We start from the raw sequence: 24,299 nt of genomic DNA on the forward strand, positions 1-24,299 counted from the left end.
TCCACCCTAGAGCCAGAACCGCTAGTACTCTTTGTAGGGGCACTAATTTCCGGGCCAGACGACTCAGAGCCAGCACCGCTTTTCCCCTTTGCAAATGAATCAAAGGTAGTTGACGTGCCGCGAGTTGAAGGTGCCGCATTTGTACTATCTGCTGATACACCAAAGGCCGGTGGTACAGCACGAGGAGACGGAGACTGGGTTGTAACTTTGGCAGGTGCACTCAACCCGGAGGAGCTTGTTTGACTCGCACGAGCATCCCAACTGGGATCTGTAGCCGAACAAGCATCCGCGGCTGGCTCTGAGATCGTGCTTGACGGAGCTGGAGTGGCGCTGGATGTACTCTTTGAGACTGATGGCTGGGTATTAGTAATTGGAGCATTACTGGAACTTGAAGCGTTCTCGGCTTACGGCGTAGTTAGCTAGCATTCCCAGGAGTGAGGGATGCATACTTACACTGAACAGGGGCTTCGGCCACTCTAGGAGCGCTCGTGGCCTTTGCCGACGTGGATGTAGCGCTCTTTGTTCCTACCATGTTTTTGTCAGTTAACTCACTAAGGAGCTGCATCAGGCCCCGGCAAACCGAAAGGGAGCATACCAAATATGGATAGGCCATCTATTGACATAGGCTTGAAGAGGTTAAGGGTGCGCAGGCCAGCTTGCAACTTCTCCAGCTCTTGGCTCAGACGCTTGCGTTCCTCGGTGACATAGGATGGTTCTGCGGCAAGACTTTGAATTTGGGAATCTTCCATGTCATTGACGACCTGACTAGTGAATATGCGCTGGAGAGGGTAAAGGAGGCAGTTTTCTATGCCGAGGATTGCAACGTTGTCGACAAATGTCAGGATGGCAGTCTGGTAGCACTTAGCAGAGGAGCTCTTCTTGAGAAATCAAAGAAATGTGTCTCACGTCATAATATGCCTGCATCTGGTCGATAATCTCTGCAGCTGCAAATCCATCACGGGACGTATCCAGGTCAGTGATAGCCTGCTCCAAGGTCTTGATTGAGTAAGCAATTGTTCCATCCTTTGTCTCAGACTGTTTGCCGGGTTGAAGAAGATCCGATTTCAGCGACTTGAGTAGACGGTGGCTTCTCGCTTTCTGCATTTGAGCGAGGAAACTCTTGCCTACAGGCAACGGATGGCCGCGCTTCCTATGCGCGGTAAGCTCGTTGAGCTTGTCAAAGAGAGCATGTTTCATCCTCTCCAATTCCGGCTCAATAACGGAGGCGGCGAGCAAGGAGGATGTATGCTCGTCGGCCAGGTACTGGAGGACAAGAAAGACAAAGTATCTCACGGAGTCACAAGCTCTGAGCAGATGGGCTCTAGCCAGCTCCTCCCATGGCTGGGACTGATCACGGAACAAGCTCCCTACAAGGAGCTGGTTGGCACTCCCAGGAAGCTCAATGCCACGGTTTTCACGTGCTTGTTTACTGACCTCAGCCTCGAGTGCGCCGCGGTCGACGTACTCTGCTGCCCAACCGTCTATGTACGGGTTCTCTGACCCCGGCATGGAAGCCGTCGTAGTGGCCGGGTCTGAGGTCGATTCGTCGACAATCGTGCGTCGACAGCCTCGAATCGACATCGCTTCAGCAAAGAATTCATTCAGTTGTCGAACTACTGCTCGGAGGCGTCGAATATCGCCTGCCCCTTTTGCATCTCCCAACCCACCAAAGAAGGTATCTGCATACATGCCGTTCAGCGCCTGCGCGGTGATCCGCTCGAAGCTGCTACTGATCTGAAGAAGAAAGCCCCGTTGCTGTTGAATGGTGGACCGCGGAGACCCGAGCTTTGCAAGTCTCTGTTCTCGGTCAGAGACCTTCTGCTGGATGTCCCCGATCAATCCGGGGAGGTTGTGACGAATGTGCTCCAGCAGAACGCTACTAAGCCGACGCCGCAGGGTGTCTACTCCAAGAATCTCGCGCGGCAGGGACGTCCAGCGTCCCTGCCTGAAAAACTCCTTCTCCTGCTCATCGCGGGCGTTGTCCGATACGTCCCGGGTTTCGAAGGACCGATTGCGCAGTGCGTGCCATCCCAGATGTAGGCGGACCTTCTCGTTCTTCATAAATTGAAGGTATGTGTCTTCCTCCTCAGAATTCGCCTCAAGAATGTCTGGCTGAGTGATGATTCCCAGCGTACGCTTGCCCCCCGGGTCGAATCTCGCGGCGATATTCAAAACCTCCTGTAGATGATAGTCCGTCTTTGCACTGATGACGGCAAGAATGATGCTCCTGGAATTCTGCATATATTTCTCTGTCAGACCGCGGACGATCCCTATACCCGCCAGCCCCTGCTCTCGACTGGTTGAATAATACAGGCCTGGTAGGTCAACCAGCGTCAGCTCTGGTTTATCTGGTCCCGAGATCTCGACCTTGAGGATATCGTCGCTAAAGCCCAGCCCGCCAGACTCTGAAACACCCATGCACTCCTTCGCCTTCTCAATCAGAGCAGGAAGATCGTTCTTGTTCGAAAACTGCTCGTGCCTAAAGCTTTGAAGTCTTGTCCTCTCTTCTTCGTTAATGCGTGAGGGACCAGGCTCAATTGAGATCTTGATCCTCGACACTGGATTCCGCCGCAAGATCACCTCAGTAGCAAACCGTGTGCATACATTGCTCTTTGCGGGAAACCGCACACGCGAGATGGCTTCAAGCACAGAGCTTTTCCCACTGGATTGATTGCCACAAACGATAAGTTGCGGCAGCTCTACGAGGCTGCCAACGCCAATGTTGCGCAGATCATCAATCTTGTCCAGTAGCTTGGACTGCTGCTGTTGTAATTGGTGCAGAGCCTCGTCTTCAGTTGTTTGCGATACCATGGCTTGGGTCAGGGTAGATGCGGCCTTGACGCTGAATGAGAAGGCGATCAACAAGGAAAGATAAGACAAAATAAAAAAGAGAGAAACAATTATAAGATGATGGAATAGGGTCAAGTCTAACTTCTTCAGCTACTTTTATAATTGATTTGAGCTGTTACAAGCCCCCTATCTCATCTTACGGCTCACGCTAGTTGGAACATGCGGCGCAGTCACCTAGCATTAGCTTGGGGGCGATCAGAACCCCAGCTGCTGACGGCCAATAATTTACTACGATGCATTCCATCTTATAACATCCCCTGCAGCATTATTGTTTCAGTAATCTAGTAGATTAGCAATCGTAACCGGTGCAGTTGTAGCGCACGATATTTGATGAAGATTGGCGCCTAGAATCTCCAGACTGGCCCCAATTGCGATGCCAATCATTTAAGAGCCAATCATATCAATAATTTGGGACTAATTTGGCAACCAGTGAGTATTATAGAACTACTTGGAGTAGCTCTTCTGCAGCTCATCTGAGCGACTGGGCGCTTCGAGCAGCCAGGCAATTGGCGGCGTAGGACTGGTCACTAGTGAGTGCGATATGCCTTGAGCTGGACGGCGCCTCGGCTGGACAGCCTCAACTGCTCACTCACTTACCTTACAAGCTCCTTGCTCAGCCAGGTCGGCATAACTTCAGGCGCTGCTCACCCACTAGAAAGAGACGGGCAACGGCCCTTGGCCAGTAGTTTAAGCGCGGTGGGCTCTAAGACGGGGAAGCCAAAGACACGGATATCTAGATGTATGTTTGACTCTATATTATCAGCCAGATTATGGCTCACTAGGGTACAAGGACCTATGCTGACGTTAGCTGACGGTACCGTACTGGGGCCCGTTTAGCTCATACCTCGATGACCCGAGATCCTACATACCAAATCCAGGGGAGGCGCTTCCTTCTCCTAACCGGTTGAGGAGCAAACGGCATGTTCCAGAAGTTATTTATAGGTCATAACAGACCAGGCACAGCGACGGTATGCTGACGATACGTTCCTCATACCCAGGAGTAGTTCTTCAAGTTTCACCAGCAGGAATATCCGGCTTTTGATTTGCGACGGCTCGTCGAGCTTCCTTCCCATCAAGGTGTTTGCTGTACGCCGCGTCTCAATATGTAAGCTATTCCTCGTCTGAGATTAGGGAACACCGGCCTGGTAGGCTGACCCCCTCCCAACCCTAGAACTGTCCTTCCACCCTGCAATCTATCCATTCCCATCCAAATAGCCAATTACTGTGCACAGAGCACACAACCGAGCCCTGGTCAAGCCGAGCTCTTCGAAGATATGCCAACTACTAACAATAAAGCTAAACGAAAATATAATTGAAGGGCGAAACTGACAGCGTGCTCGCGTGGGCGTGTACATCGACCCTCCGCTCCAGTAAAAGACTGGAAAGTGTAGAGACCAGAGCCAATCTGCTGCCTGGGGTTTGGACATCGATTTTATCGGTATAGATCATATCCTGTTCATTCTAGATGAGCCATTGTGGTCGGTCAGGCATTTACGCGCCCCTTAGTGTTTAGCTTCCAAGGCCATCAGAAGAAGATACCTATCCCCTCGAGATTGTAGTCGGCTCGGTCTGGTTGACGCACTCATGGACACGGAATCCACCCGCCATAGCCGTGGACGGGACGTGGACGACGTACCGCTCTACTATATACAGAAGCCCTAACGCCCAGTAGACCCGTCCAGTGGCTAAAGCCCAGTAGCCGATACGAAACTGGGAACTAGATATTCACACAGGGTGTGGCAGAAGCGGACTCCCTCCTTGACTCCTTCCTGCGGTCTCTCCGATATTGTCTACTCGGCAAAGGTCCCTTAATATAGTACTGAATCCAGTGTAGGCGCACTGACCAGTCCTACAGATCTACAGCAACCCTAAGTCCCAAGACCCTCGGGCCAAGCCCGCACACGGTCTCGGCGCAGTCTTCGCATCGTTGAAGAGCAGCGTTACTGGGGCCAAGGCGCGGACCGGAACCGCCCATGCATACCACCGGCACTTAAATGAATGGTCCAACACGCGGGGACGGGACCCTTGTCCAGACTCCAGACTCGCGATATCTGGGGTTTGCGGGGTACGTCGAGGCCCACCCAGTGAGGTCTGAAGATGCCTCGTGGGAGATAAAAAGCAAGCACAGCCTCCCTCAAGGCTGTCTTGCCCCACCAGCAGTATTGCCCTGTTTTCTGCCTTGCCTGCCTTGCTGCCTTGCCTGCCTTGGCCCTATACCACCGTCAAAGATGGGCTTCAGTCTCCATGCCAACAACAGCAATGATCCTCCCGAGGTGCGGAATTGGCGGATCCACCTTATCACGACGATCGTGAGCATGGGCGCGATTGCCAGTAAGCACTAACAACCCTTGTTCTTCCTCTATTATTGATTCTGATTCGTTTTTATTCTATTTTTTTTTTTTTTTACTTTGTTTTATTTTCATGATATATCCCAGTTAGCCTGATGATGATGGCTAATGATGTAGTGGGCTACGATACCAGCGTCATCGGCGGGACTATGGCCCTGGACTCCTTCCGCCGTCACTTTGGCCTCATCCATGCGTCCGACACTGAGACGGATACGTTGGAGGGAAACATCGTATCCACCTTCCAGGCGGGCTGTTTCTTCGGTTCGCTGCTTACCTTTCCGCTCGGGGAGCGATTTGGGCGGCGGAATGCGATCGTCATGGCCGTCTGTGTCTTTTGCATTGGCGGCAGTCTAATGGTGAGAGATACCTGCGCAGCCAGGCTGATCAACCACTGACGCGTACAAGACCGCCGCGTCTGGTCACCTGGGACTGATCTATGCTGGCCGTGCCATCGCTGGATTTGGCATTGGCTCGGTGTCTCTGCAGGTCCCAGTCTACATCGCCGAGATGGTACGTCTCCATATGTTATGGAGGGCCCCCTTACGGTAAAAGAGAGAAAATAAAAAAGAGAGTATCTAACGAGTGCAGTCACCCGCATCTATCCGCGGCCGGCTCGTCGGAATCTTCGAGATCTGCTCGCAGGGGGGCGGCATGCTCGGTTTCTGGATCAACTACGCCATCAATCGCACCATCTCCTCGTCGCGAATGGAGCAGTGGCAGATTCCCCTTGGCCTCCAGCTGCTCCCTGGCGGCCTGCTGTTAGCAGGCGTCTTCTGGTGCCCCGAAACGCCGCGATGGTACGCAAAGAAAGACCGCTGGGACGATGCCGAAAAGAGTCTTATCTGGGCGCGGAGATTACCTGCCAACCACCCGTTCATCCAGGGTGAACTGCAACAGATCCGTGAACAGTTGCAGTACGACGTTGTTCCTGAGGGGAGAAAATACGATCCGTGGTATTACGTGCAGCGGTTGTGGCAGCGAGGGACCAGGAACAGGATCGGGATCGGGCTGTTGCTGATGGCCTGTCAGAACTTGACCGGGGTGAATATCATCACTTAGTATGTCTTCTTCTTCTTCTTCTTCTTTTCCCCACCCTGCTGGAAATTGATGGGGTATTGTTTAAGGAGACGGCTCATTGAAGAGTACAGCTACTCCCCCCGCATTTTCGAGACCCTGGGCATCAACAGCACCGACACAAAACTGTTTGCGACCGGATTCTACGGCATCGCCAAAACTCTGGGTATGGTAATCTTCAGCGTCTGGCTCGTCGAGAGAGTCGGCCGCCGTAGCGGTCTCATATACGGGGCATTCATCGGCAGTTTGCCTATGTGGTATATCGGCGGGTACGTCTTCGAGCGAGACCCTACCGGCACCTCAGCGCGCGGCGACACCGTGCAAGATGCGTGGGGATACATCGCCATGGTCTGTGTCTACCTGTACGGGCTGATCTACTGCGCGACATGGCAGGGAATCACATGGGTGATCTGCTCGGAAATCTTCCCCATCGATATCCGGATGCTCTGCGTGGCCATCACGACGGCAGACCAATGGCTCTGGTCGTTTATCATCTCCCGCACGACGCCGTATATGATCACGAGTCTGGGGTACGGCACATATTTCTTCTTTGCATCGCTCATGATTGCCATGGGGTTCTGGGCTTGGTTCTTTGTGCCGGAGACCAAGGGGAAGACGCTGGAGGAGATGGATAGGTTGTTTGGGGCGCCGAGTGGCGTCAATAGGATAACCGAGAAGGACGACGGCGAGGGAATTGGTAGTGGGAAGGCAGGAGAGGTTGTTCATGCGGAGAGGGTATAATGCTGACGCAAAGAAGGGAGCGCTACGTGGGTAGAGCCGGGGGTGAGGGTTCGGGGGGCCGGGGCAGCTTGTGTTTATGGCTTTGTATATAGTTATGTTCTTGTATTTGATTAGGGCTAGTCGAGACTCGGTCCCTCGATTAATTAGCTTTAACAGTTACATGTCCAGTCTGTTGGAAAAGTCCATGCCGCGTCTTATGGATGGACCACCTCATCTACTGCATAGCCAATTCTCGTTCGTTAGCAGATCTTCGAATTAGCCCTCAACTAAAGGGGGCGTCTCAAGCTGGCTCTTTTATACTGTCGAATATACTCCGCTATGCTCTCAAAGCCAACTTGAAAACCTGATAGTTCTTGTATCCAGCATATAACCCCAGCTTATATACGGTAATCAAGTCATAGGCCAGAAATTGCAGCTTTAAACACATTCTCTGGATCAAGCTTTCTCTTCAAATTTTTTAGGAAGGGTAGATGCCCTCCGAAAATCCTCTCCTGATCCCTTTCCATCTCCTCCCTCGATAGGAAAGAGATGTACGACGCTGGCAGGATATTCTCGCTCTTCGTCCTCTTCAACGCAGCCTGGAACTCTCCTCCCCATTTCAACGCCCTCTCTACATTCTCCTCATGCACAGCAGTTGCGCAGGCCGCGACGACAAAATGTGGCTCCCGCGCACTAAATACAGAGCTGGTGTTTGGATTAGCAGAAGGCGAAACAGCACGTAGCTCATGAATTTCAAATAGGACGCCCTCATCCCGCGGCATTCTCTCGGCAGAGGTGAAATGCGCAATCACGCCCGCCACTTCGTCGGTAATCATCTTAAAAGATACCGAATACATTCTCCCCTGCACAGAAGGAGAGACGAGTTCCGAGACTGCTTCAATAAAGGCTTTGGGTGTGATTTTTTGAACTGTGTTTGCTGCCAGTGTTGCCGCAGCGGAGGGGATCAGAGTGGCTATCTTCTCAATCCATTCTTTCCCTTCGGATAGATTGGACGAGGTCCAGTTTACCAGCAGGATGAAGATCGGTGCCGGCGTTTGGGGGCTGGAGAGAATGCAGGAGAAAACATTCAGTGCTGACGGAATGGACTCGGTGAGCGCTAGGGCTTTGTAGGCTTTGTTGAAAGTGCGGATCGCAGTGGCAAGGTGTTGCGAGTTGAAGACGAGCGTGCCGGCGAGTATCTAAATAAAATTACTTAGCACCATACACCACTTGATGGCCACCCCGGGTGGCAGGCAGGTGTTCCTAAATGCAGGACATACCGAGTCCAGCTCATACACTCGAACCACAGCCTCAACAACGACCCCGAATGCACCCCCGGCCCCTTTGATAACCTTCAGTAACTCCCCGTCCGCGTCAACGATACGTCCAGTGGCATCCACAACTTTTGCAGCGACGATCTGGTCAATGCCCAGCCCAAACCCAGAGCTGTATGGCCCGTACCCGCCATGCATAGCCCAGCCTAGATAGCCAACACCTGAGACGGTGCCGACGGGAGTGACGAGGCCGTGCGGCTCCAGAGCAGAAAGCAGGTCGCCGATGAGGACCCCGCCGCCGACTCTTGCAGTTGCTGTCATTTCACCATCTGTCTCACTGCCGCTCTTGTCGATGACGACATGGTTGAGTAGTCGTAGATCCAGCACTACTCCGCCATCCTCTACACTCCGGCCGTGCAAATCATGTCCGCCGACGCGAACGGTAAAGGGTATCTTGTTCGACGCTAAGAAGGAGACTGTGGCACTGACAGCTTCGATGGTGGATGGGCGGACTATGGCGAGTGGGTTCGCGTGGGGATTTACGAAGATGGGGCGGAGAGTATCGAAGGATTCGCTTTCGAAGGTGGTCGTTAGGAGGATGATATCGTCATGTTGGGAGGAGAAACGGGCCAGTTTGGAGGTGAAACCTGCTGTTGAGGAGTCTGCAGCCATGAGTCTGAACTAGATGAGATAATTCGGCTGGATGTTGTAAAGTTATAATCTGGGATTTATGGTGGTATATTATTCTCAATCATTGCCTAGGTAGCCGTGCGTGGCGTTCAGTGTCCTTTTATATCTGGCAAACAGGGAAGCTAACATTCAGCCGCAAGCACGCTAACCTATATCAGCTGGAATCTCGGATAATGGGCGTATTTAATTTGCCATGAGAGGTTCAGCTCGGGCCTAGCTAAGGCCTCCCAGCTGGAGCGAGATTTAGGGTTGCGTTTGCGGGAGTGTGTATACGTATGCGTATGCGTATACAAAACAGCATACTCCATTTTTGTGACCCTGGTCTGCGATCAACTCTTGCTTTAGCAGTAAAGCAATGAGGAAACGATACCCGGGCGCAGATGAGCACAGCCGGTACAGATATGATCTGCAGGAGACTCATTAGGAGGCAGGGCTAAGCCCCAGATCACCTGGATCAGCCAAATCGGAATCCAACGTGACCCCATCTGCAGTCAGAAGACGGAATTATAAGCCAAATATATATATCTGGTAGCTCCTCCCGGAGGTTCCAGCCTAATATGATAATTAATGCGATGCGCCAGCCGCAGTATACCCGAGCTGGTCCAGAAACTACCTGCTTAGGGCCCTTTTTATACAGGGCTTTGGGCTATACGCATTGGTGCCCAAAATGCAGCTCAGGACTAGACTAAGCGCAGCTAAACATGACTACTGGTCGCAAAATCCTTCCGATATAAACATGGCGTTGGATGCTGCTGGCCTAGGGAAAGGACGCACAGATTTGGAACCTGCGGGCGATACTATTTGGCCTGCGTTCCAATGTCTCAACGATGCTGGGCAGGCTTCCTACAAGAACTTTATCTAATCTTATGAGGAATTGCCTTGGTTTCTGAGCTGATATATATCCTTTATCAAAGAGACAATGTAGGGCCCCCCGCAGATGTGTACTGTGGTGATTATGGTTGGAATGTTGCAGCTTGGTGGGAGAGATATAAGGCAATACTGGAGCCTGCCACAGCCTGGATTTTACATTTAGTAGACATTCTGGACGTTACAACAGTACCTTTGCTGATTTAGCCTCTGATATCTGCACGTAACCATGATTATGAATGGAAGGACCTGTTGAGGGAGTTTAGGGTTAGGGTGGAGTCTGAAGGTTACAATTTATTGGGTTTGGCACTGGACATCGCTGTTTCCATTTCCTCTATACAGTGTGCGTGTTTTACCCCTTAGCAAAAGAGACTTATCGACTAGATCGTCTGCTGGCGGAGACAAGGGTAAAATTGCAGATTGAAGCTGCGCTTTGCTAAGCTCCGTTCTGTATATGCTGGATGCATGGAGGGGTGGACGCAGGATCAAGACATCAGAGATGTTCTTGTTTCTTTATTTATGAGCCGTCTTAGTTGGCATATGTTCATAATGCGCAGCAGGGGACTGGAAGTGGCGGGCATAAATTGCTTGTCACTACTGACGGTCACCATATTGCGTGTCCGGTAGGCCCGACTGACCTGTTTCTGGATAACATCGAGCCTTCAAGGCTTAACCGTCGCGAGTGATACAATTACGAGAACATGATAGAAAGTCAAAACAGATTCAGTATATAATCCCGATCGCTCATCTGTACTGTGTAAACTACATATTTTATATCTTCCACTACGCTTCTTCAGTCGGCTGCGGGGTCTGAGTCTGCCCCATAGTAGACGTATCATACCCATGGTCCTGAAGGTACTTCCGGAATTTACGGTCCTCATCGGTGATGGTGTCCTGGCCAATATGCGGGAGACAGAAAATCGCAAGGGCAGCGCTAAAAATACACAGGGAGCTAGACACAAAAAAGGGGTCCTGGCCTCGTCTGATCGCGTTGGGAGCGTTGTCTTGGATGATGGGGAAGATGTATGTGCCGACAAAGGCGCCGATTTTACCGAAGGCAGCAGCGATACCGTAGTACTGACCGCGTATGGAGGTAGCGCTTGTTTTGGCAGCACAAAGGCCGATGTTGTCGCCGGGGCCGAATTCACCAAGGGCAAGGAAGATTCTACGAGGTATTAGCGTGGGCAGTCCTGTGCGCTTCGGAGACCAACGTACCCATAGACAACTACGAAGGCGGCAACGTTCTTGGGCGTATTAAGGTATTCGTAGCAGCCAGACATGATGAAGCCAATGACGCCTTGAAGCCCGACGCCGATTGCAAGGGTCTTGCGGGGACCCAGCCAGTCACTCGCAAAAGCACCGGCGACTGAGCCGGGGATATAGAACAGGTTGATCACCGTGTTCCAGCCAAAGCTCTTCCACAGCGGATATTCATCGCCGAGGATGATGGCGAGCCACGCGGAGGAGTAGGTGCTGAAGGAATACGCGGAGAAGTCATACACGAACCAGATGAGAGAAACGACAGCCAGGCGCTTCCAATAAAATCTGCCTGCGATTAGCGCCATGACACATAGAGTGGAATAGACTCACTTGATGATCAGCCAGACAGGAAACTTGTGCATGCGCTCACGGTTAAATTCCTCGGGCTCGTTCAGTTTAAGCCGAAGATAGAGCAAGCTCAGTGGAGGGATGATGCCGAGACCCAAGGCCATACGCCAAGCCGCGCGCAGGTGGTTCTCGGTGAAAATCAAGACCAGGATCATGGGCGTCAGAGCCGAAGTAACGAAACCGAAATCGATTTGCAGGTTGGTGAACATGATGAACCAGCGGTTCCGATGGCCCTTTTTCAGTTCGCCGCTGCTCTCGGCTGCGGCAACCGATCCGGCGGGATACTCTCCTCCAATACCAATGCCTAAGAAGAAGCGATAGGCGGCAAGGGCAGCGAAAAGGCCGTACGTGCTTCCGTGGTAACCGTACGCGGCGGTACACAGGATCGCGAACAAGATGAGGACCAGCGTAGAAACCAAGAGAGAGCCTTTCCTGGACCAGTGGTCGCTCAGTACACCGAAGAAGAGCATCCCGACAACAGTACCGGCGAACGCGATGGACGAGACGTTCTTGCTCGCGGAGGATTTGGTATACGCGTCGGCGTAGATAATGCTAAGCATAGTATTGACGGACCCGATAACCTGCCACAGTTAGTTGGACAGCAAGCGCAAGGTCCTAGGTCTTCATACCCCATTGAGATAGCCATCAGAGAAAAGACCAGCGCCGCAAGCAATGGTCGGCCAGCTGCGCTCCCAGCGACTTTTATTGAGATTCTCGAGGGGTGCGACTTCTGGGGACGAGACAAGGTCCTCGCCAACGGCGATCTTTTCCTCGTCTTTGACCATAGCTATGAACAGCCGAGTAAGAATACCGCGGGAGATCGCAACTCACAGAAGGGGAAATGGGGAAAAAAGAGGTTGGGAAAAGAAAAGAAAAAAGAGGGGAAGCTGGATCAGAAAGGCAAAAGAAGATCGGGGCAGGCGACTGCTGGATCAGGGAAGGTCGAGCAATTAGGTAGGATCAAACTGGGCTGCTGGGGACCTGTCAATCCTGCGGAATCTGATGGAATTTTCAGGCCCAGCGTCGCTGTAAACAGAGAGGAAGGCATCTCTGCCATTTCATCGAGGTTTTGACCCATTTTGCCACTCCACTTCTTTCACTTGAGACTGTCAGTCTCGAGGATCGAGATGGTTGAGTAACAGGGGAAAACCTCCGAGCCGCACGTGCGCCTGTAGTGGTAGTCGGGAGTTGCAGTAGTAGAGAGTAGTGGTGTTACATGCGGCCAAGCAGAAGAGAAGCTTATCGAAGCTTGTCTGTCCAATCAGCAGCTGATGGTCTTGGCTGGAGCACGTGCCTCCCCCATCAGACCGGACTTCGCCGATGGATCTCCAACGCTCCAACTCGCCAATGGCATCATCGACGAGCGATCGGATGTTTACTCCGTGAGCAGCGTGTTCTTTATTCTGAATTGGGAACAGGAGAGCTGCTGGATTACAATCCAGCAAGTAAGAGCTCAAATTGTCATACCCATCCGTGGTAAAGCCGCTTTTTCCCCGCACTCCAGTCGCTGCCGCTGCAGCTCCACTGAGAGGAGCTCCTCCATTGAGGAGCTGAACTGCATCTACAACAGCCGCCGCACAAACAAGAGCGAGGCCTGAAGTCTTTTTTTTTTTTTTTCCATCTATATTAAAATGCAGACCGTATCGAGCAGTGGATGAGAAAGAGCAGTGGCTCGAGATTGAAACTTCAAACACTGCGCTATGTCACCGAACGACATTCGGGGTCGATTGGCCCTCATTACGGGCGCATCGGGAGGGTAAGACCGATACTGGATTAAACACTGAGAGTGCTAACAGTGCTAGTATCGGTGCAGCGTGCGCTCACCAGCTCGCCCAGCACGGGGTCCATCTCGCCCTCATCTATTCGACCAACTCCAGAGCTGTCAACGAACTGGTGGCCGACCTAGACTTGCGGTACGCTGATAACAAACTTCGCATTTCCACCCATCAGGTTGATGTCGGCTCTCCTGATCAGATCGAGGCCATGCTCCAGCAAGTCGATGCTCGCCATGGCCAGCGACCAGATATCTTGATTTCGAACGCCGGGTACGGGAAAAGGATAACCAACGTATGGGATATCAGCCTCGACGAGTTCGAGTACATGCTAAACATCAATCTTCGGGCTTCGTTTATCCTGGTCAAAGGAGTGGTGGAGCATATGAAGGCGCAGCGATGGGGCCGTATTGTTTTTATGTCTTCGATCGCTGCGTCTGGAGGGGGTATCAATGGATGTCGTACGTTTTTTCAACTCGGTCATTCCTACACTTACTTACCAGCTTAGATTACGCTGCGTCTAAAGGCGGACTGACTGGCATGATGAAGAACCTCTCTACGCGTCTGGCTGAGTACAATATCAGCGTCAACGACGTCGCGCCCGCTATGATAGGCGATACTGGCATGGTTCCATCGGCCACGGCTATTCCGGGGATCGCATCGAATATCCCGCTGGGTCGATTGGGGACGCCAGTGGAAACGGCAAACGTGGTGACGATGCTGGTGAAGACGGGATATATGACGGGGCAGAGTCTGTTGCTAGCTGGGGGACTGAAGTAGAAGCAACTTGGAAGAGCTGTAGATTTCTTGACCAATAGATCGGCTGGCTGTCATCCGATGAGATCATCCGGCTTCTCCTTACCCCCCCTCACTTACCCCCAACTCGGACTTCGAGACGTTTCGATTCATCACCGTCAAAATGCCAAAGTCCGTAATCCGAAGATCTGGTCTTTCTGAACTGCGAGCTGTAAGTTTCCTGCTGATAATGCAACGGCTGGCTGACGAGCGAAGTGTGCAGAATGCCGGGTAAGAGAGCGCCGACTCAAAACACGTGCGGCTAATTAATGCAGCCTAGAAACGGAAAAGCAAAGTACGTATCTGGCGGCGGATAATCGATCCCACCGTTGCTGACTATGACAGTGCTCAGGAACAAGTCCATGCGCGTACTGCGCGAAGACCAATAAGTCCTGCGTGTTCGGGCCTCGTCCATCGCGAACGCCACTGACTAGGCGGTACATACCTATTCATTGTTTCGGCTGACCACTACCTGACGGTCCTAGAAACCTGGATGCCGCAGAGGCCCGCTGCGCAAGTCTGCTATCGTTGCTCCGCAGATTAAATCCTGAAGTAGACGTCGAAGATGCCCTGCGGACGGTCGCACCCGAGTCTGAATATCACCAGTATCCCCAGCCGATAGAGCCACTGGTACCAGAGCCCGACTCAGAAAGCCCTGACTCCTCGCGAAGCTTTGAGTGGAATGAGGCTTCTACGTCGAATCCTCCTGACGGGATGGTGTCGCTGCCTACGGCAGGTGCCGAATCAGGGTATCTCGGTATGACTATCGCTACATTTTGGGAAGAAAGTTAACGCAGAGCAGGCAATAGCTCCGGGACAAGGCTCCTGCAGACGATATCGGACCTCTTCCCAGAGAATGCCACCCTAGGTCAACAGCAGGACGACTCGCCCGCACGGGTCAGCCAGACGCGAAGTCCTTCGCTGTTGCTACATTTCGCCAATACCGCTGTTTTGGACAACCTGGTTGATGCATACTTCCTATGGTACAACCGGTCATACCCGATCCTGCATGAGAGCACGTTCCGAGAAAAGTATCGCAACCGCCGGCGGATTTCCTCCCGCTCCAGCTGGCACTTGATATTCTACCTCGTCCTTGCAATCGGGCACTGGGTGTCAACTGGTGGGTCGGAGCTGGGTCAGGATAGCTACTACATGGCCGCCCGCTCACGGATGTCGATGCGCATGCTGGAGTCAGGGAGTCTTGCGGCCGTTCAGGCATTCCTACTTATGGTGTGTCCGTATCTTCCAATTGCATGTCGCATGCTGACTTTCCAGGGCAATTACCTCCAGAAGCGAGACCGACCAAACACCGGATACAACTACATCGGCATCGCGTATCGCATGGCTCTCGGATTAGGTCTTCACCGCGAACCGCCCTCAGGACAGACAAACGATACCTTGTTGAACGAGCGGCGGAGAGCCGTTTGGTGGGTGGTATACTGTTTCGACAGCGGCTTTAGCCTGACAACAGGAAGACCGGTGATGGCATCAGACTCTTTTGTTGAGACCCGCCTCCCTCGAAATATTGATGACTCAGTAAGTGCCCAGAGCTAGCCAACAACATCCCTAATTTTTGCAGATATCAGCTCTAGATTCCCCCTTGCCCGCACCAGTCGACCGACCAACAACCTACTCTGCGATTATCGCGCACGGCCGTCTCGTCTCAATTGGCAACCGCATCTTCAGCGAAATAATCTCTTGTCCCTACCGTCATTCTTTCTCCCTCAGAGCACCCCGCTCAATTGACCACCAGCTCAAAGCTTGGCGCCTTAGTTTACCATCATACTTCACCGGGCAAGACATTCCACCCTGGTTTCGCGGACCAAGAGCTATAATCAGATGGAAGGAGCAGAACTTACGCATGCTGCTGTGGTGGGGAAGCCAACGATTGTGCAATGACAATGTATCAATGAGTGCCGAGCGCGAAGAAGCGCGGAACATGTGCCATCTAGCCGCAGTCGAGACGATACAAGATATCACGACATTTTGTTTGGATTATGCGGACGCTGTACATGTGGGGCTGAGCTGGTACGCAACGTACTTTCTGTTCCAGGCGAGTGTTGTGCTTAGCATACATCACCTGAAGCCGGTGCCACAGCTCGACCGCGGTATGGCGGCTGTGAATCGTGAGTTGTGGCTTTCGTCCGTTGAGCGGGCGAGAGGGTGCTTTGCTTCTCTTGGTGCGACGAACAGAGCTGCATTGAGGTGTCTTGCTGTCTTGGATCGAATTCGGGATCACTCGCCGAGAGACCTTGCTCAGGCCGAGCTGGGAGGACAGCCACAGCGGCTGCGAGCTCACGCAGAAGCCGCGTATCAGGGTGATCCGCTAGAGACTGGGATTGCGGATGCATCGGTGACATCATTGACTGTTGATCCCACGCTGCAGATGTTCTTCGAGGATACGTCGTGGGAGAACGACCTCTTTGAGGGGCTGAATGGGTTTCCTGGAACAGATGAGGTTGATTTGTCTGAGTCAGTCCCTGGAAGTTCGGGGCGCACTGTGCCCTCTTATCTGAACGGCTCGGCTATTTAGTATCCTCTGTCCTTTCAATGGACCAATAATAAGAGGTTATGTTCTTGAACCTGCAAGTAACTCAAATATACCCCGTCTGTGCTGTTTGCGTTGGTATGTCAGCCCAAGGCTCGGCCGACTGTCTACCGACGTGACTCTACATCCAGCTCCGAGACTACGAGCATTCGGTGTGTTGAACCGGAAGCGACCCCTCCTGGCCTGCAATAGCTGGGACGCACCTGCACTTTTAAAAAGCACATACGTTTCTGCCACATGTATGCAGGCTCGGAGCGTGATACGCCGACCATTAAGCCCACTCCCCCGGAATCCGAGCTCCGAGTTATGACAGCAGATGCGGGGAAGCTGCAGAAGATTTGGAGCGTATAAACACCCACTGCTAAACGCCGCTGGGTCTTGTAGAATGATCAAACTTTCTCTCACGTTCCCCTCCTTTAGTACCTATCAATCAAAGCTATCAGTGTACAAGCGATATGGCCACCAACGCGCTCACCGACCGCTCCGCCCTCACCAGCCGCGTCGTCCCCTCGATGACCCTCAGCAACGGCAATGCAGCCTCATTGACCGCCCCTACGCCCGCCCCAGAGGACGCGGCATCCCGCTTCGCCGTCACCGGCAACGCAGTCGTCACCGGTGGTGCCGGGACCCTCGGCCTAACAGCATGCACTGCGCTCCTCGAGCACGGGCTCCAGGGTCTCATGATCCTTGACATGAACCCGTCCATTGCAAAGACAGATATCAACTCACTGCGAGCCAGATTCCCGGCTGCAAAAATCATAACCGCAAAAGTCGACATTGCTGATGAAAACGCCGTTGATGCCGCTTTTGCCGAGGCGTCAAGTGTTTTGGGCTCCATCGACATCCTCTGCTGCTTCGCTGGCATAGTCGGCTGTGCCGACGCGCTCACCATGCCCCCCTCGCAATTCCGCCAGGTCCTCGACGTCAACACAACCGGCGCCTTTATCTGCGCACAGGCAGCCGCAAAGCACATGGTTGCGCAGGGGACAGGGGGTTCGATTACGTTCATTGCGTCCATCTCGGCGCACAGAGTCAACTACCCACAGCCGCAGGTTGCGTATAATGTGTCCAAGACGGGGCTGCTGATGTTGAAGAACTCGCTGGCGGCGGAGTGGGCACGGTACGGGATCCGCACGAACAGTATAAGTCCCGGGTATATGGATACGATCCTTAATGAGGGAGAAGGGCTGCAGGGGCATAGGAAGATCTGGGCGGAGAGGAACCCGTTTGGGCGGATGGGGGTCATTCATGAACTGTCAGGGGTGGTGGTTTTGCTTGCTAGTCGGGCTGGGGGGTATATTAACGGGGCGGATATTGTGGTTGACGGGGGTGGAATTGTGTTCTAGCCGTTCCCTTGTTCATTTCTTTATTCTTTTTTATTTGGTTTTAGAGCATCGTTTGGGCTGGGCAGACCAGCTTTTTTCCAGTCGATTTTTCACCTGATTTTGTGCTGCTGTGGTGCTAGAGAGTTGAGCCGTTACATAGACTGCAAATGAAGAGCATACACTTTGTGTCTAGAGTTCACATTGTACTGCCAGATGGGCAGGTACGAACATATGATCCTTCAGAGTATGATGCTGATCTGCCGACTTTTGTCCTTTGCGTTGTATATACTCACCTACGTAATTCTCCACTGCGGACGACACCCCGCCGGCCCCCCGAGGCCTCTCTCCACACTCGGCCTATACCACCCCGACGGAAGATAACCCAAACAATCAACTGGGATATATACCCCTCATCCGTCATACAGAATCAACTTGCAGTTCTTCATTCCCGCTGCAACTCTCTAGCGCCCGCAAGACACCCGGCACAATGTCCATGACTCACGAAAACTGCGCCGTCGTGCGCGACGGCTTCCCGCGCCCCGTCCCTGATACCCCCTCCAACGTCCTCGAGCAGTTTAAGATGGCCGGCAAGACAATCGTTGTCACCGGCGCTGCAGACGGGATTGGGTACGCGGTCGCTGAGGCGATGGCCGAGGCTGGCGGCGATGTCGCGCTGTGGTATCACTCGTGCGTGACCCTTTAGGATCCATCATAAAATGTGAAAATTGTAGCAAAAGCGGCAACAATGCGCTGATAGATGTATGTGCAGGAACGATGCTGCGATTGCGAAAGCTGAGGGTCTGATGAAGGAGCATGGTGTTAGGGCTGTTGCTTATAAGGTTGATGGTGAGTATTGCTGGTAGTTGGCCGGGAAGCAGGCCGCGAGATTGTGGAAGTGAGAGTGAAGCGATGCTAACATTTTGCTCTCATTGTACAGTATCTGACCCTGATGCGGTCCAGAGCACCATCTCGACCGTTGTGAAAGACTTTGGCAAGATCGACGTCTTCGTGGCCAATGCCGGTACGTTACCTGACTTCTCTATCAAGCCGCCTTCCCTCCTATTCCCCTTTCGAACCATCGACGCTGGACATGACAATTTAACAAGTGTAAAGGAATGGCTATCTCAAAACCAATTCTCTCGCAAACGCTCCCCGAATACAAAGCGCAGCTTTCTGTCAATGTCGACGGCATCGTCTACTGTGCAAAGTTCGCCGGCGAAGTTTTCGCCCGCCAGCGCACAGGCAACCTCATTATCACCTCGTCAATGAGCGCACACATCGTCAATGTTCCCACGGACCAGCCGATCTACAACGCGACGAAAGCGTTCGTCACGCACTTTGGCAAGTCCCTCGCGCGCGAGTGGAGGGAGTTTGCACGCGTGAATATTGTCTCTCCGGGTTTTTTCGACACGAAGATGGGAGCGAGTCCAGAGACGGTGAATGAGGCGTATCGGATGGCGGTATTGGGCAGGCAGGGATCTACGAAGGAGATCAAGGGGATTTATTTGTATCTTGCAAGTGATGCGAGTAGTTATATGACGGGGAGCGATGTGCTGATTGATGGAGGGTACGTTTTGCCATAGCTTCTGGGAAAGTAGCAGTTCAGTAGCTAGATGCTGAGGTGATAGTACATGGCTCTTGGTGTCTGTAAAGTAGAATATTGTTAGAGTCCACCGAGGATCTTGCTACAATCCCCCGGTGAAGCAGTCAACACCTTAATCATACCTAGATCGGGTAGATTATATACAGCCAAGCAGGTATACCCCGCTAGCAATTACTTCGAGGCTTGGTGTATACATAGTCCTGCCAGCTGCTATAGCCTGTTTCATCTTGTGCCTGGGGTTAGGGCCACGCCTGACCAACGTGTAATTTCTGGATGAGTCTCTATGAGTGCACAATAATAAAACTCACCAACCTCTGCAAAGATGAGTAGGTCAGGTTGAACGAGATACTCCAGGAGCTGGAGTCAAAAGAGAATTAAGCCAGATCCTATGTTAGCCAACTTTAAGCGCACTCAACGGAGTCCTGGAACATGTCTCTTTAGCATGAGTAGCGGTAGGTAAATCATCGACAACACCTGCCAAGACACTGCACCAAGCATCACTAACAGAAGAAACATAGTACTATTAAGCGTATGGTATTGTACCTCTACTACTTACCTACTCACCCTAATCATCCTACTTGGGCTCATCTTACTTGGCTAGGTTGGGAGGTTTAAAACCCGCTTACCTACCACAATAAGAAACATGTAGTCCAATTGCGTGTAGTTGCTCTGCACGTATATAGTTTAGGCTGATAAAATGATTGATAGAAGGGAATAGCAAGCCCTAAATAGATACCATATACCTTCCGGTTTATTGCCGTATTAGATCGACGGATAGATCGGAGTAATATAAATTTCGGCCGCTCCACCAGGCAGTATACAGACTCCCCTAATATAAGAATAATAATATATGAATACGCGGGTCTGTAGGATGACTATGCTACTTCCCGTGGTATAGAATGTCCATCGGCCACTTATGACCCCGTCTTACCACGATAATAAATGCTTATCTAGGATTTATTTCGGAGATATCCTGACTGATTAATGATCGCCCCTCATGTCGCGATCGCTGCCCTGATTACGCCATGGCCAATTTGTCAGCTGTACAACAAATGCCCTTGCACTGTAGTATAAATAGCCCCTCTTCGCATACTGTGTCCATTTCTAGACCAGCAAAAGGAGAATACTGTACAACTCCCCGACCAAATATGGCCGACAAGAAACTTCACCTCACGGCCTTCATGCGCCCCGTCAGTCTGCACACCGGCGCCTGGCGGTACCCAGACTCTTACGCGGACGCAAACTTCAACTTGGCGCACCTGAAATCCTTTATAAGGAAGCTCGAGGCTGCAAAATTTGACGCCTTCTTCATGGCGGACCACCTCGCTGTTCTGAATATGCCGGTTGAAGCGCTGAAGCGCAGCCATACTGTCACCTCCTTTGAGCCATTTACGCTCCTCTCTGCGCTATCACAGGTCACGGAGAAGATCGGTCTCGCGGCCACTGCGTCCACCACGTACGATGAGCCGTACCATATCGCCCGTCGATTCGCGTCGCTCGACCATCTGAGCGGCGGTCGTGCGGCGTGGAATATCGTGACGACGGCGAACCCCGAGTCCGCCAAGAATTTCGGTAGAGATGAGCATCTGGAGCACAGCGAGCGGTATAAGCGGGCACGGGAATTCTACGACGTTGTCACCGGTCTCTGGGACAGTTTCGCCGATGACGCCTTCATCCGAGACAAAGAGAGCGGGATCTTCTTCGACCCAGAGAAGATGCACGTTCTCAACCACCAAGGCGACGAACTGAAGGTCCGGGGCCCGCTGAACATTGCACGGCCCGTCCAGGGGTGGCCGGTCATCGTGCAGGCGGGTCAAAGCGAGCCGGGACGACAGCTGGCGGCCGAGACTGCAGAGGCGGTGTTTTGTTCACCGCGTGACTTGGAGGGTGCAAAGGCGCTGTATAAGGATATTAAGGAGCGCGCTGAGGCTGCAGGGCGAAGCAGGGATTATTTAAAGATCCTGCCTGCGGCGTTCGTCCTGGTCGGTGACAGCGTTGAGGAGGCGAAGAGAAAACGGCTCGAGCTGGATAGCCTAGTGCATTATGACAGCGCCATCGCGTCGCTGTCAATCGCCCTCGGCACCGATGTGTCCGGGTTCGACCCCGACGGTCCATTGCCGACGGACCTGCCAGAGACGAATGCGAGCAAGACATCCCGCGCAGGCGTTGTCAAGCTGGCAGAGGATGAGAAGCTGACAGTGAGGCAGCTGGCGCAGCGGCTGGGCGGGTACTCGGGGCTTGCCTTTGTCGGGACACCGGCGAGCATTGCAGACGAGATGGAGACCTGGCTGAGGGAGGAGGGCGCCGATGGGTTCACGGTTGTCTTTCCTTTCCTGCCTCAGGGGCTGGATGATGTGACGCAGAAGGTGGTGCCCGAGTTGCAGAGGAGGGGGATCTTCCGGAAGGATTATACGGGAAACACGCTCAGGGAGCATTTAGGTTTGCCGCGGCCACAGAATGGGTTCTTTGCTTGATAAGTTAAAGAACGAGCGTTGTGGTTGGGGTGTTCTTTTAGGGGTCTGTGAGATAACCCTAATCGGGACCTGGGGGGTGGACGACAACGGTCGATGGATCAGACTGGAGATAACAGTGGGTCAAACTTGATACGATATCGATGACAATGGACATGGACATGATAATGATAAGACCGGCTATCAATCAACTAACTGGAATTAGTACGCCTGGGCTGGAATTGGAGTAAGCAATAGCCGACGGAGATTCTCCGTGCGGGGAGGAGTTCTCCCTGCAACTCCCCATCTGCCCCAGATAACGTATTCAGAGGAAAATGTCCATTGCAAGTAGAACGCTCTACCAACCCTTTCAATGCCTCATCTGCCAGAGTCGCTTCACCCGCCACGAGAACCTCAAACGCCATGCCCTCCTCCATACCCGCTCCCACGACGAACTCCAGTTGTCCTGCGACTTCTGCACCGCGACCTTCTCGCGCCCAGACTTGAGGAAGCGGCATATGAAGAGAAAACACCCCGAACATGAGGCGAGACGGGCGGAAAAGAGGGTTCAGCGGGGGGTGTCGACGAGACAATGGAGCGAAGGCGGGAGGGATTCCGTCTCACAGGAAGGGAGCCATGACGGCCGTTCCCAAAAGGCAGAAAACGATCAGACTAGAGGGAGTGCAAGTGCTTGGAGGGATATACGGTCGCCGAGCATATCAGATCTGATGCAGCAGGCCCTAGAGGAGCCGCGAGTCGATAGAATCGGGCAGGATGTGGTGGATCTGCAGATGCTGCTGGATACAGGGCGAATATTCAGGCCATCAGGGAGCATCGAGCAGCACTCCCCAGGCTTTACTTCCTCGCTCAGTCTCGAAGACGGCAGCTGGACTCCCTCCCCGTTGCAGATCTCGACCGGCTGCGCTCTCTTCTTCGCCCATGTCTCGCACTTTGTCCCTTTCCTCCATCAACCCACCTTTGACGCTGACCAGACACCCCTCCATCTGTTGCTGAGCATGCTCTCTCTCGCCTTCCAGTACGGCTCCGATCCAGACTCGGACGAGCAAGCCCCAGACTCTGGCGCTCTTCTCTCAGCCCGCTGCTTCCACCGCGCCCGCGCCCTTCTGACCAGTTCCAGCACCGCGAGCCCTCTCTCAACCGTCCAATCCTACCTTCTCCTCCAGATAACGTCAATGATGTACCTCTGCTCTGAGTCCCATCACACGCTTCAGATGCACTCGGCCAGTATCTCCCTTGCCCGCACCTCGGGTCTCATGCAACGAACCGCTCTCGAAACGTCGACGTCTACCTCGCTCACCACCCTCTGGCACGCATTCGCGTCTGCAGAGTCCCACAAACGCACTCTCTTCGCCCTCCACCAGATTGACGCCCTTTGGTACCAGTTCCTCTCCGTACCGCGCTCCATCTCGCATCTCGAGATCAAACACGATCTCCCGTGTCCGAGGGAGCAGTGGGCTGCGGCTTCGGCAGAGGAGTGGGCGCACGGGCAGCTCATCCGGGGACAGACGGGGCCACAGTCGCTCCAGTACGTCGACGCAGTTCGACGGTTCCTTTCCCAAGAGTCCCTGGTCAGCCTCCCGGAATTCGACCCTTATGGCGCAATCAATATCGCGCAATTCCTCATCTCCTCTGCGCGCGAGATCTCCGGCTGGTCGACGATGACGGGGATGCTGAGTATCGACCGCTTTGGGGCGCTACGGTCGTCGCTTGAGACGCTGCACCCGTTCATCTGCCCAGCCCATCCGCCTCTGCCCCCAGTCTCACCAAGCACCCCTCCAGCACAGGATGCTTTATGCCCCGCCACCTGGCAGACAGCCATGCTCGAGCTCCAGATCTGGTCGCCGGCCCATACATCAGGCATAATCCAGACGTCGATAAGCTCGCTCCTGGCACACAGTACGCAGATCCACCTCTCCCCATCGCCGCAGATCCTGTGCGAAGAGATAACGGCTCAGGCTATCAAGCCGCACATTGACTGGTTCTTGACCTACCTGGAGAGTACAGTCGATGCTGAGGGAGAGGCACCCTGGGTTGCGGTGTATGCATACAAGGCGTTCCTCATTGCTTGGCAGCTTGTTCGCGGGGGCGTCGAGGGGGCGATGAGGGTGGTTGGCGTGCACGATGGGGATGTCAGAGGCGCAGTAGAGTGGGCAAGGGTCGTTTTTGCTCGGCGGGAGAGGCGGGAGGTTGGACGCATGGTTTTGGGGTGTTTGGATAGGTTAGCTACGGATATGAATACATGAGTCTATTCACGTTGTACTTGTCTTTTGGCTCTTTATGACCTCGATGATTTGATTGAGTCTCGTCCCTTCATTTCGTGGTTGAGCTATTATAAGTCAACAATATCCATCCTT

The 24,299-nt window shown here is 53.1% G+C and overlaps 10 protein-coding genes across 10 annotated transcripts; 7 read left to right on the forward strand and 3 right to left on the reverse strand.

Annotated features, from left to right (window-relative positions):
• Nucleotides 1-551: 551 nt before the first annotated feature.
• BDW70DRAFT_148877 (putative dynamin GTPase) lies at nucleotides 552-2,811 on the reverse strand (the record flags this gene model as incomplete). Its single annotated transcript, XM_073738928.1, has 2 exons — nucleotides 552-851; nucleotides 907-2,811. The coding sequence occupies 2 exons, from the start codon at nucleotides 2,809-2,811 to the stop codon at nucleotides 552-554; spliced, it is 2,205 nt and encodes a 734-aa protein (XP_073597832.1).
• A 2,220-nt stretch (nucleotides 2,812-5,031) lies between these two features.
• Nucleotides 5,032-7,013, forward strand: BDW70DRAFT_166456 (sugar porter family MFS transporter; the record flags this gene model as incomplete). The annotated part of the gene is made up of 5 exons (XM_073741987.1): nucleotides 5,032-5,181; nucleotides 5,316-5,554; nucleotides 5,604-5,708; nucleotides 5,787-6,256; nucleotides 6,347-7,013. The coding sequence occupies exons 1-5, from the start codon at nucleotides 5,079-5,081 to the stop codon at nucleotides 7,011-7,013; spliced, it is 1,584 nt and encodes a 527-aa protein (XP_073597833.1). The 5' UTR covers nucleotides 5,032-5,078.
• Nucleotides 7,014-7,287: 274 nt separating this feature from the next.
• On the reverse strand, nucleotides 7,288-9,054 carry BDW70DRAFT_166460 (uncharacterized protein). The gene is made up of 2 exons (XM_073741988.1): nucleotides 8,273-9,054; nucleotides 7,288-8,191 (listed from the first exon to the last, which is right to left on the reverse strand). Exons 1-2 carry the CDS (start codon nucleotides 8,936-8,938, stop codon nucleotides 7,409-7,411), a joined length of 1,449 nt encoding a protein of 482 aa, XP_073597834.1. The 5' UTR covers nucleotides 8,939-9,054; the 3' UTR covers nucleotides 7,288-7,408.
• Nucleotides 9,055-10,536: 1,482 nt separating this feature from the next.
• BDW70DRAFT_132768 (putative MFS phospholipid transporter (Git1)) lies at nucleotides 10,537-12,625 on the reverse strand. Its single transcript, XM_073736213.1, has 4 exons — nucleotides 12,061-12,625; nucleotides 11,414-12,012; nucleotides 11,039-11,368; nucleotides 10,537-10,988 (listed from the first exon to the last, which is right to left on the reverse strand). Exons 1-4 carry the CDS (start codon nucleotides 12,214-12,216, stop codon nucleotides 10,607-10,609), a joined length of 1,467 nt encoding a protein of 488 aa, XP_073597835.1. The 5' UTR covers nucleotides 12,217-12,625; the 3' UTR covers nucleotides 10,537-10,606.
• Nucleotides 12,626-13,131: 506 nt separating this feature from the next.
• On the forward strand, nucleotides 13,132-13,983 carry BDW70DRAFT_158265 (SDR family NAD(P)-dependent oxidoreductase; the record flags this gene model as incomplete). Its single annotated transcript, XM_073740485.1, has 3 exons — nucleotides 13,132-13,187; nucleotides 13,234-13,664; nucleotides 13,712-13,983. The coding sequence occupies 3 exons, from the start codon at nucleotides 13,132-13,134 to the stop codon at nucleotides 13,981-13,983; spliced, it is 759 nt and encodes a 252-aa protein (XP_073597836.1).
• A 139-nt stretch (nucleotides 13,984-14,122) lies between these two features.
• On the forward strand, nucleotides 14,123-16,531 carry BDW70DRAFT_158266 (fungal specific transcription factor domain-containing protein; the record flags this gene model as incomplete). The annotated part of the gene is made up of 8 exons (XM_073740486.1): nucleotides 14,123-14,170; nucleotides 14,222-14,229; nucleotides 14,274-14,293; nucleotides 14,351-14,435; nucleotides 14,484-14,755; nucleotides 14,801-15,228; nucleotides 15,274-15,534; nucleotides 15,578-16,531. 8 exons carry the CDS (start codon nucleotides 14,123-14,125, stop codon nucleotides 16,529-16,531), a joined length of 2,076 nt encoding a protein of 691 aa, XP_073597837.1.
• A 527-nt stretch (nucleotides 16,532-17,058) lies between these two features.
• Nucleotides 17,059-17,892, forward strand: BDW70DRAFT_148882 (oxidoreductase, short chain dehydrogenase/reductase family; the record flags this gene model as incomplete). Its single annotated transcript, XM_073738929.1, has 1 exon — nucleotides 17,059-17,892. One exon carries the CDS (start codon nucleotides 17,059-17,061, stop codon nucleotides 17,890-17,892), a length of 834 nt encoding a protein of 277 aa, XP_073597838.1.
• Nucleotides 17,893-18,170: 278 nt separating this feature from the next.
• Nucleotides 18,171-19,616, forward strand: BDW70DRAFT_132770 (uncharacterized protein). The gene is made up of 4 exons (XM_073736214.1): nucleotides 18,171-18,558; nucleotides 18,641-18,717; nucleotides 18,809-18,892; nucleotides 18,985-19,616. The coding sequence occupies exons 1-4, from the start codon at nucleotides 18,359-18,361 to the stop codon at nucleotides 19,452-19,454; spliced, it is 831 nt and encodes a 276-aa protein (XP_073597839.1). The 5' UTR covers nucleotides 18,171-18,358; the 3' UTR covers nucleotides 19,455-19,616.
• A 986-nt stretch (nucleotides 19,617-20,602) lies between these two features.
• BDW70DRAFT_166466 (LLM class flavin-dependent oxidoreductase) lies at nucleotides 20,603-22,143 on the forward strand. The gene has a single exon (XM_073741989.1). It carries the CDS (start codon nucleotides 20,623-20,625, stop codon nucleotides 21,946-21,948), a length of 1,326 nt encoding a protein of 441 aa, XP_073597840.1. The 5' UTR covers nucleotides 20,603-20,622; the 3' UTR covers nucleotides 21,949-22,143.
• A 116-nt stretch (nucleotides 22,144-22,259) lies between these two features.
• BDW70DRAFT_166468 (transcription factor domain-containing protein) lies at nucleotides 22,260-24,188 on the forward strand (the record flags this gene model as incomplete). Its single annotated transcript, XM_073741990.1, has 1 exon — nucleotides 22,260-24,188. One exon carries the CDS (start codon nucleotides 22,260-22,262, stop codon nucleotides 24,186-24,188), a length of 1,929 nt encoding a protein of 642 aa, XP_073597841.1.
• Between the last annotated feature and the right edge of the window lie 111 nt (nucleotides 24,189-24,299).

This window comes from Aspergillus foveolatus (genome assembly GCF_047715535.1).
Source record: "Aspergillus foveolatus strain CBS 279.81 unplaced genomic scaffold BDW70scaffold_13, whole genome shotgun sequence".
In the NCBI taxonomy this organism is placed as follows: Eukaryota; Fungi; Ascomycota; class Eurotiomycetes; order Eurotiales; family Aspergillaceae; genus Aspergillus; species Aspergillus foveolatus.

Bases quoted from the DNA above. Each gene is read 5' to 3' on its own strand.
- BDW70DRAFT_166460 (XM_073741988.1), bottom strand. From the start codon at position 8,938: ATGGCTGCAGACTCCTCAACAGCAGGTTTCACCTCCAAACTGGCCCGT. The intron at 8,192-8,272 runs GTATGTCCTGCA...AATTTTATTTAG, and splicing joins GAGTGTATGAGCTGGACTCG to ATACTCGCCGGCACGCTCGT.
- BDW70DRAFT_132768 (XM_073736213.1), bottom strand. From the start codon at position 12,216: ATGGTCAAAGACGAGGAAAAGATCGCCGTTGGCGAGGACCTTGTCTCG. The intron at 12,013-12,060 runs GTATGAAGACCT...TAACTGTGGCAG, and splicing joins CTGATGGCTATCTCAATGGG to GTTATCGGGTCCGTCAATAC. The intron at 10,989-11,038 runs GTACGTTGGTCT...AATACCTCGTAG, and splicing joins GCCTTCGTAGTTGTCTATGG to AATCTTCCTTGCCCTTGGTG.
- BDW70DRAFT_132770 (XM_073736214.1), top strand. From the start codon at position 18,359: ATGTCCATGACTCACGAAAACTGCGCCGTCGTGCGCGACGGCTTCCCG. The intron at 18,559-18,640 runs GTGCGTGACCCT...ATGTATGTGCAG, and splicing joins GTCGCGCTGTGGTATCACTC to GAACGATGCTGCGATTGCGA. The intron at 18,718-18,808 runs GTGAGTATTGCT...CTCATTGTACAG, and splicing joins TGTTGCTTATAAGGTTGATG to TATCTGACCCTGATGCGGTC.
- BDW70DRAFT_166466 (XM_073741989.1), top strand. From the start codon at position 20,623: ATGGCCGACAAGAAACTTCACCTCACGGCCTTCATGCGCCCCGTCAGT.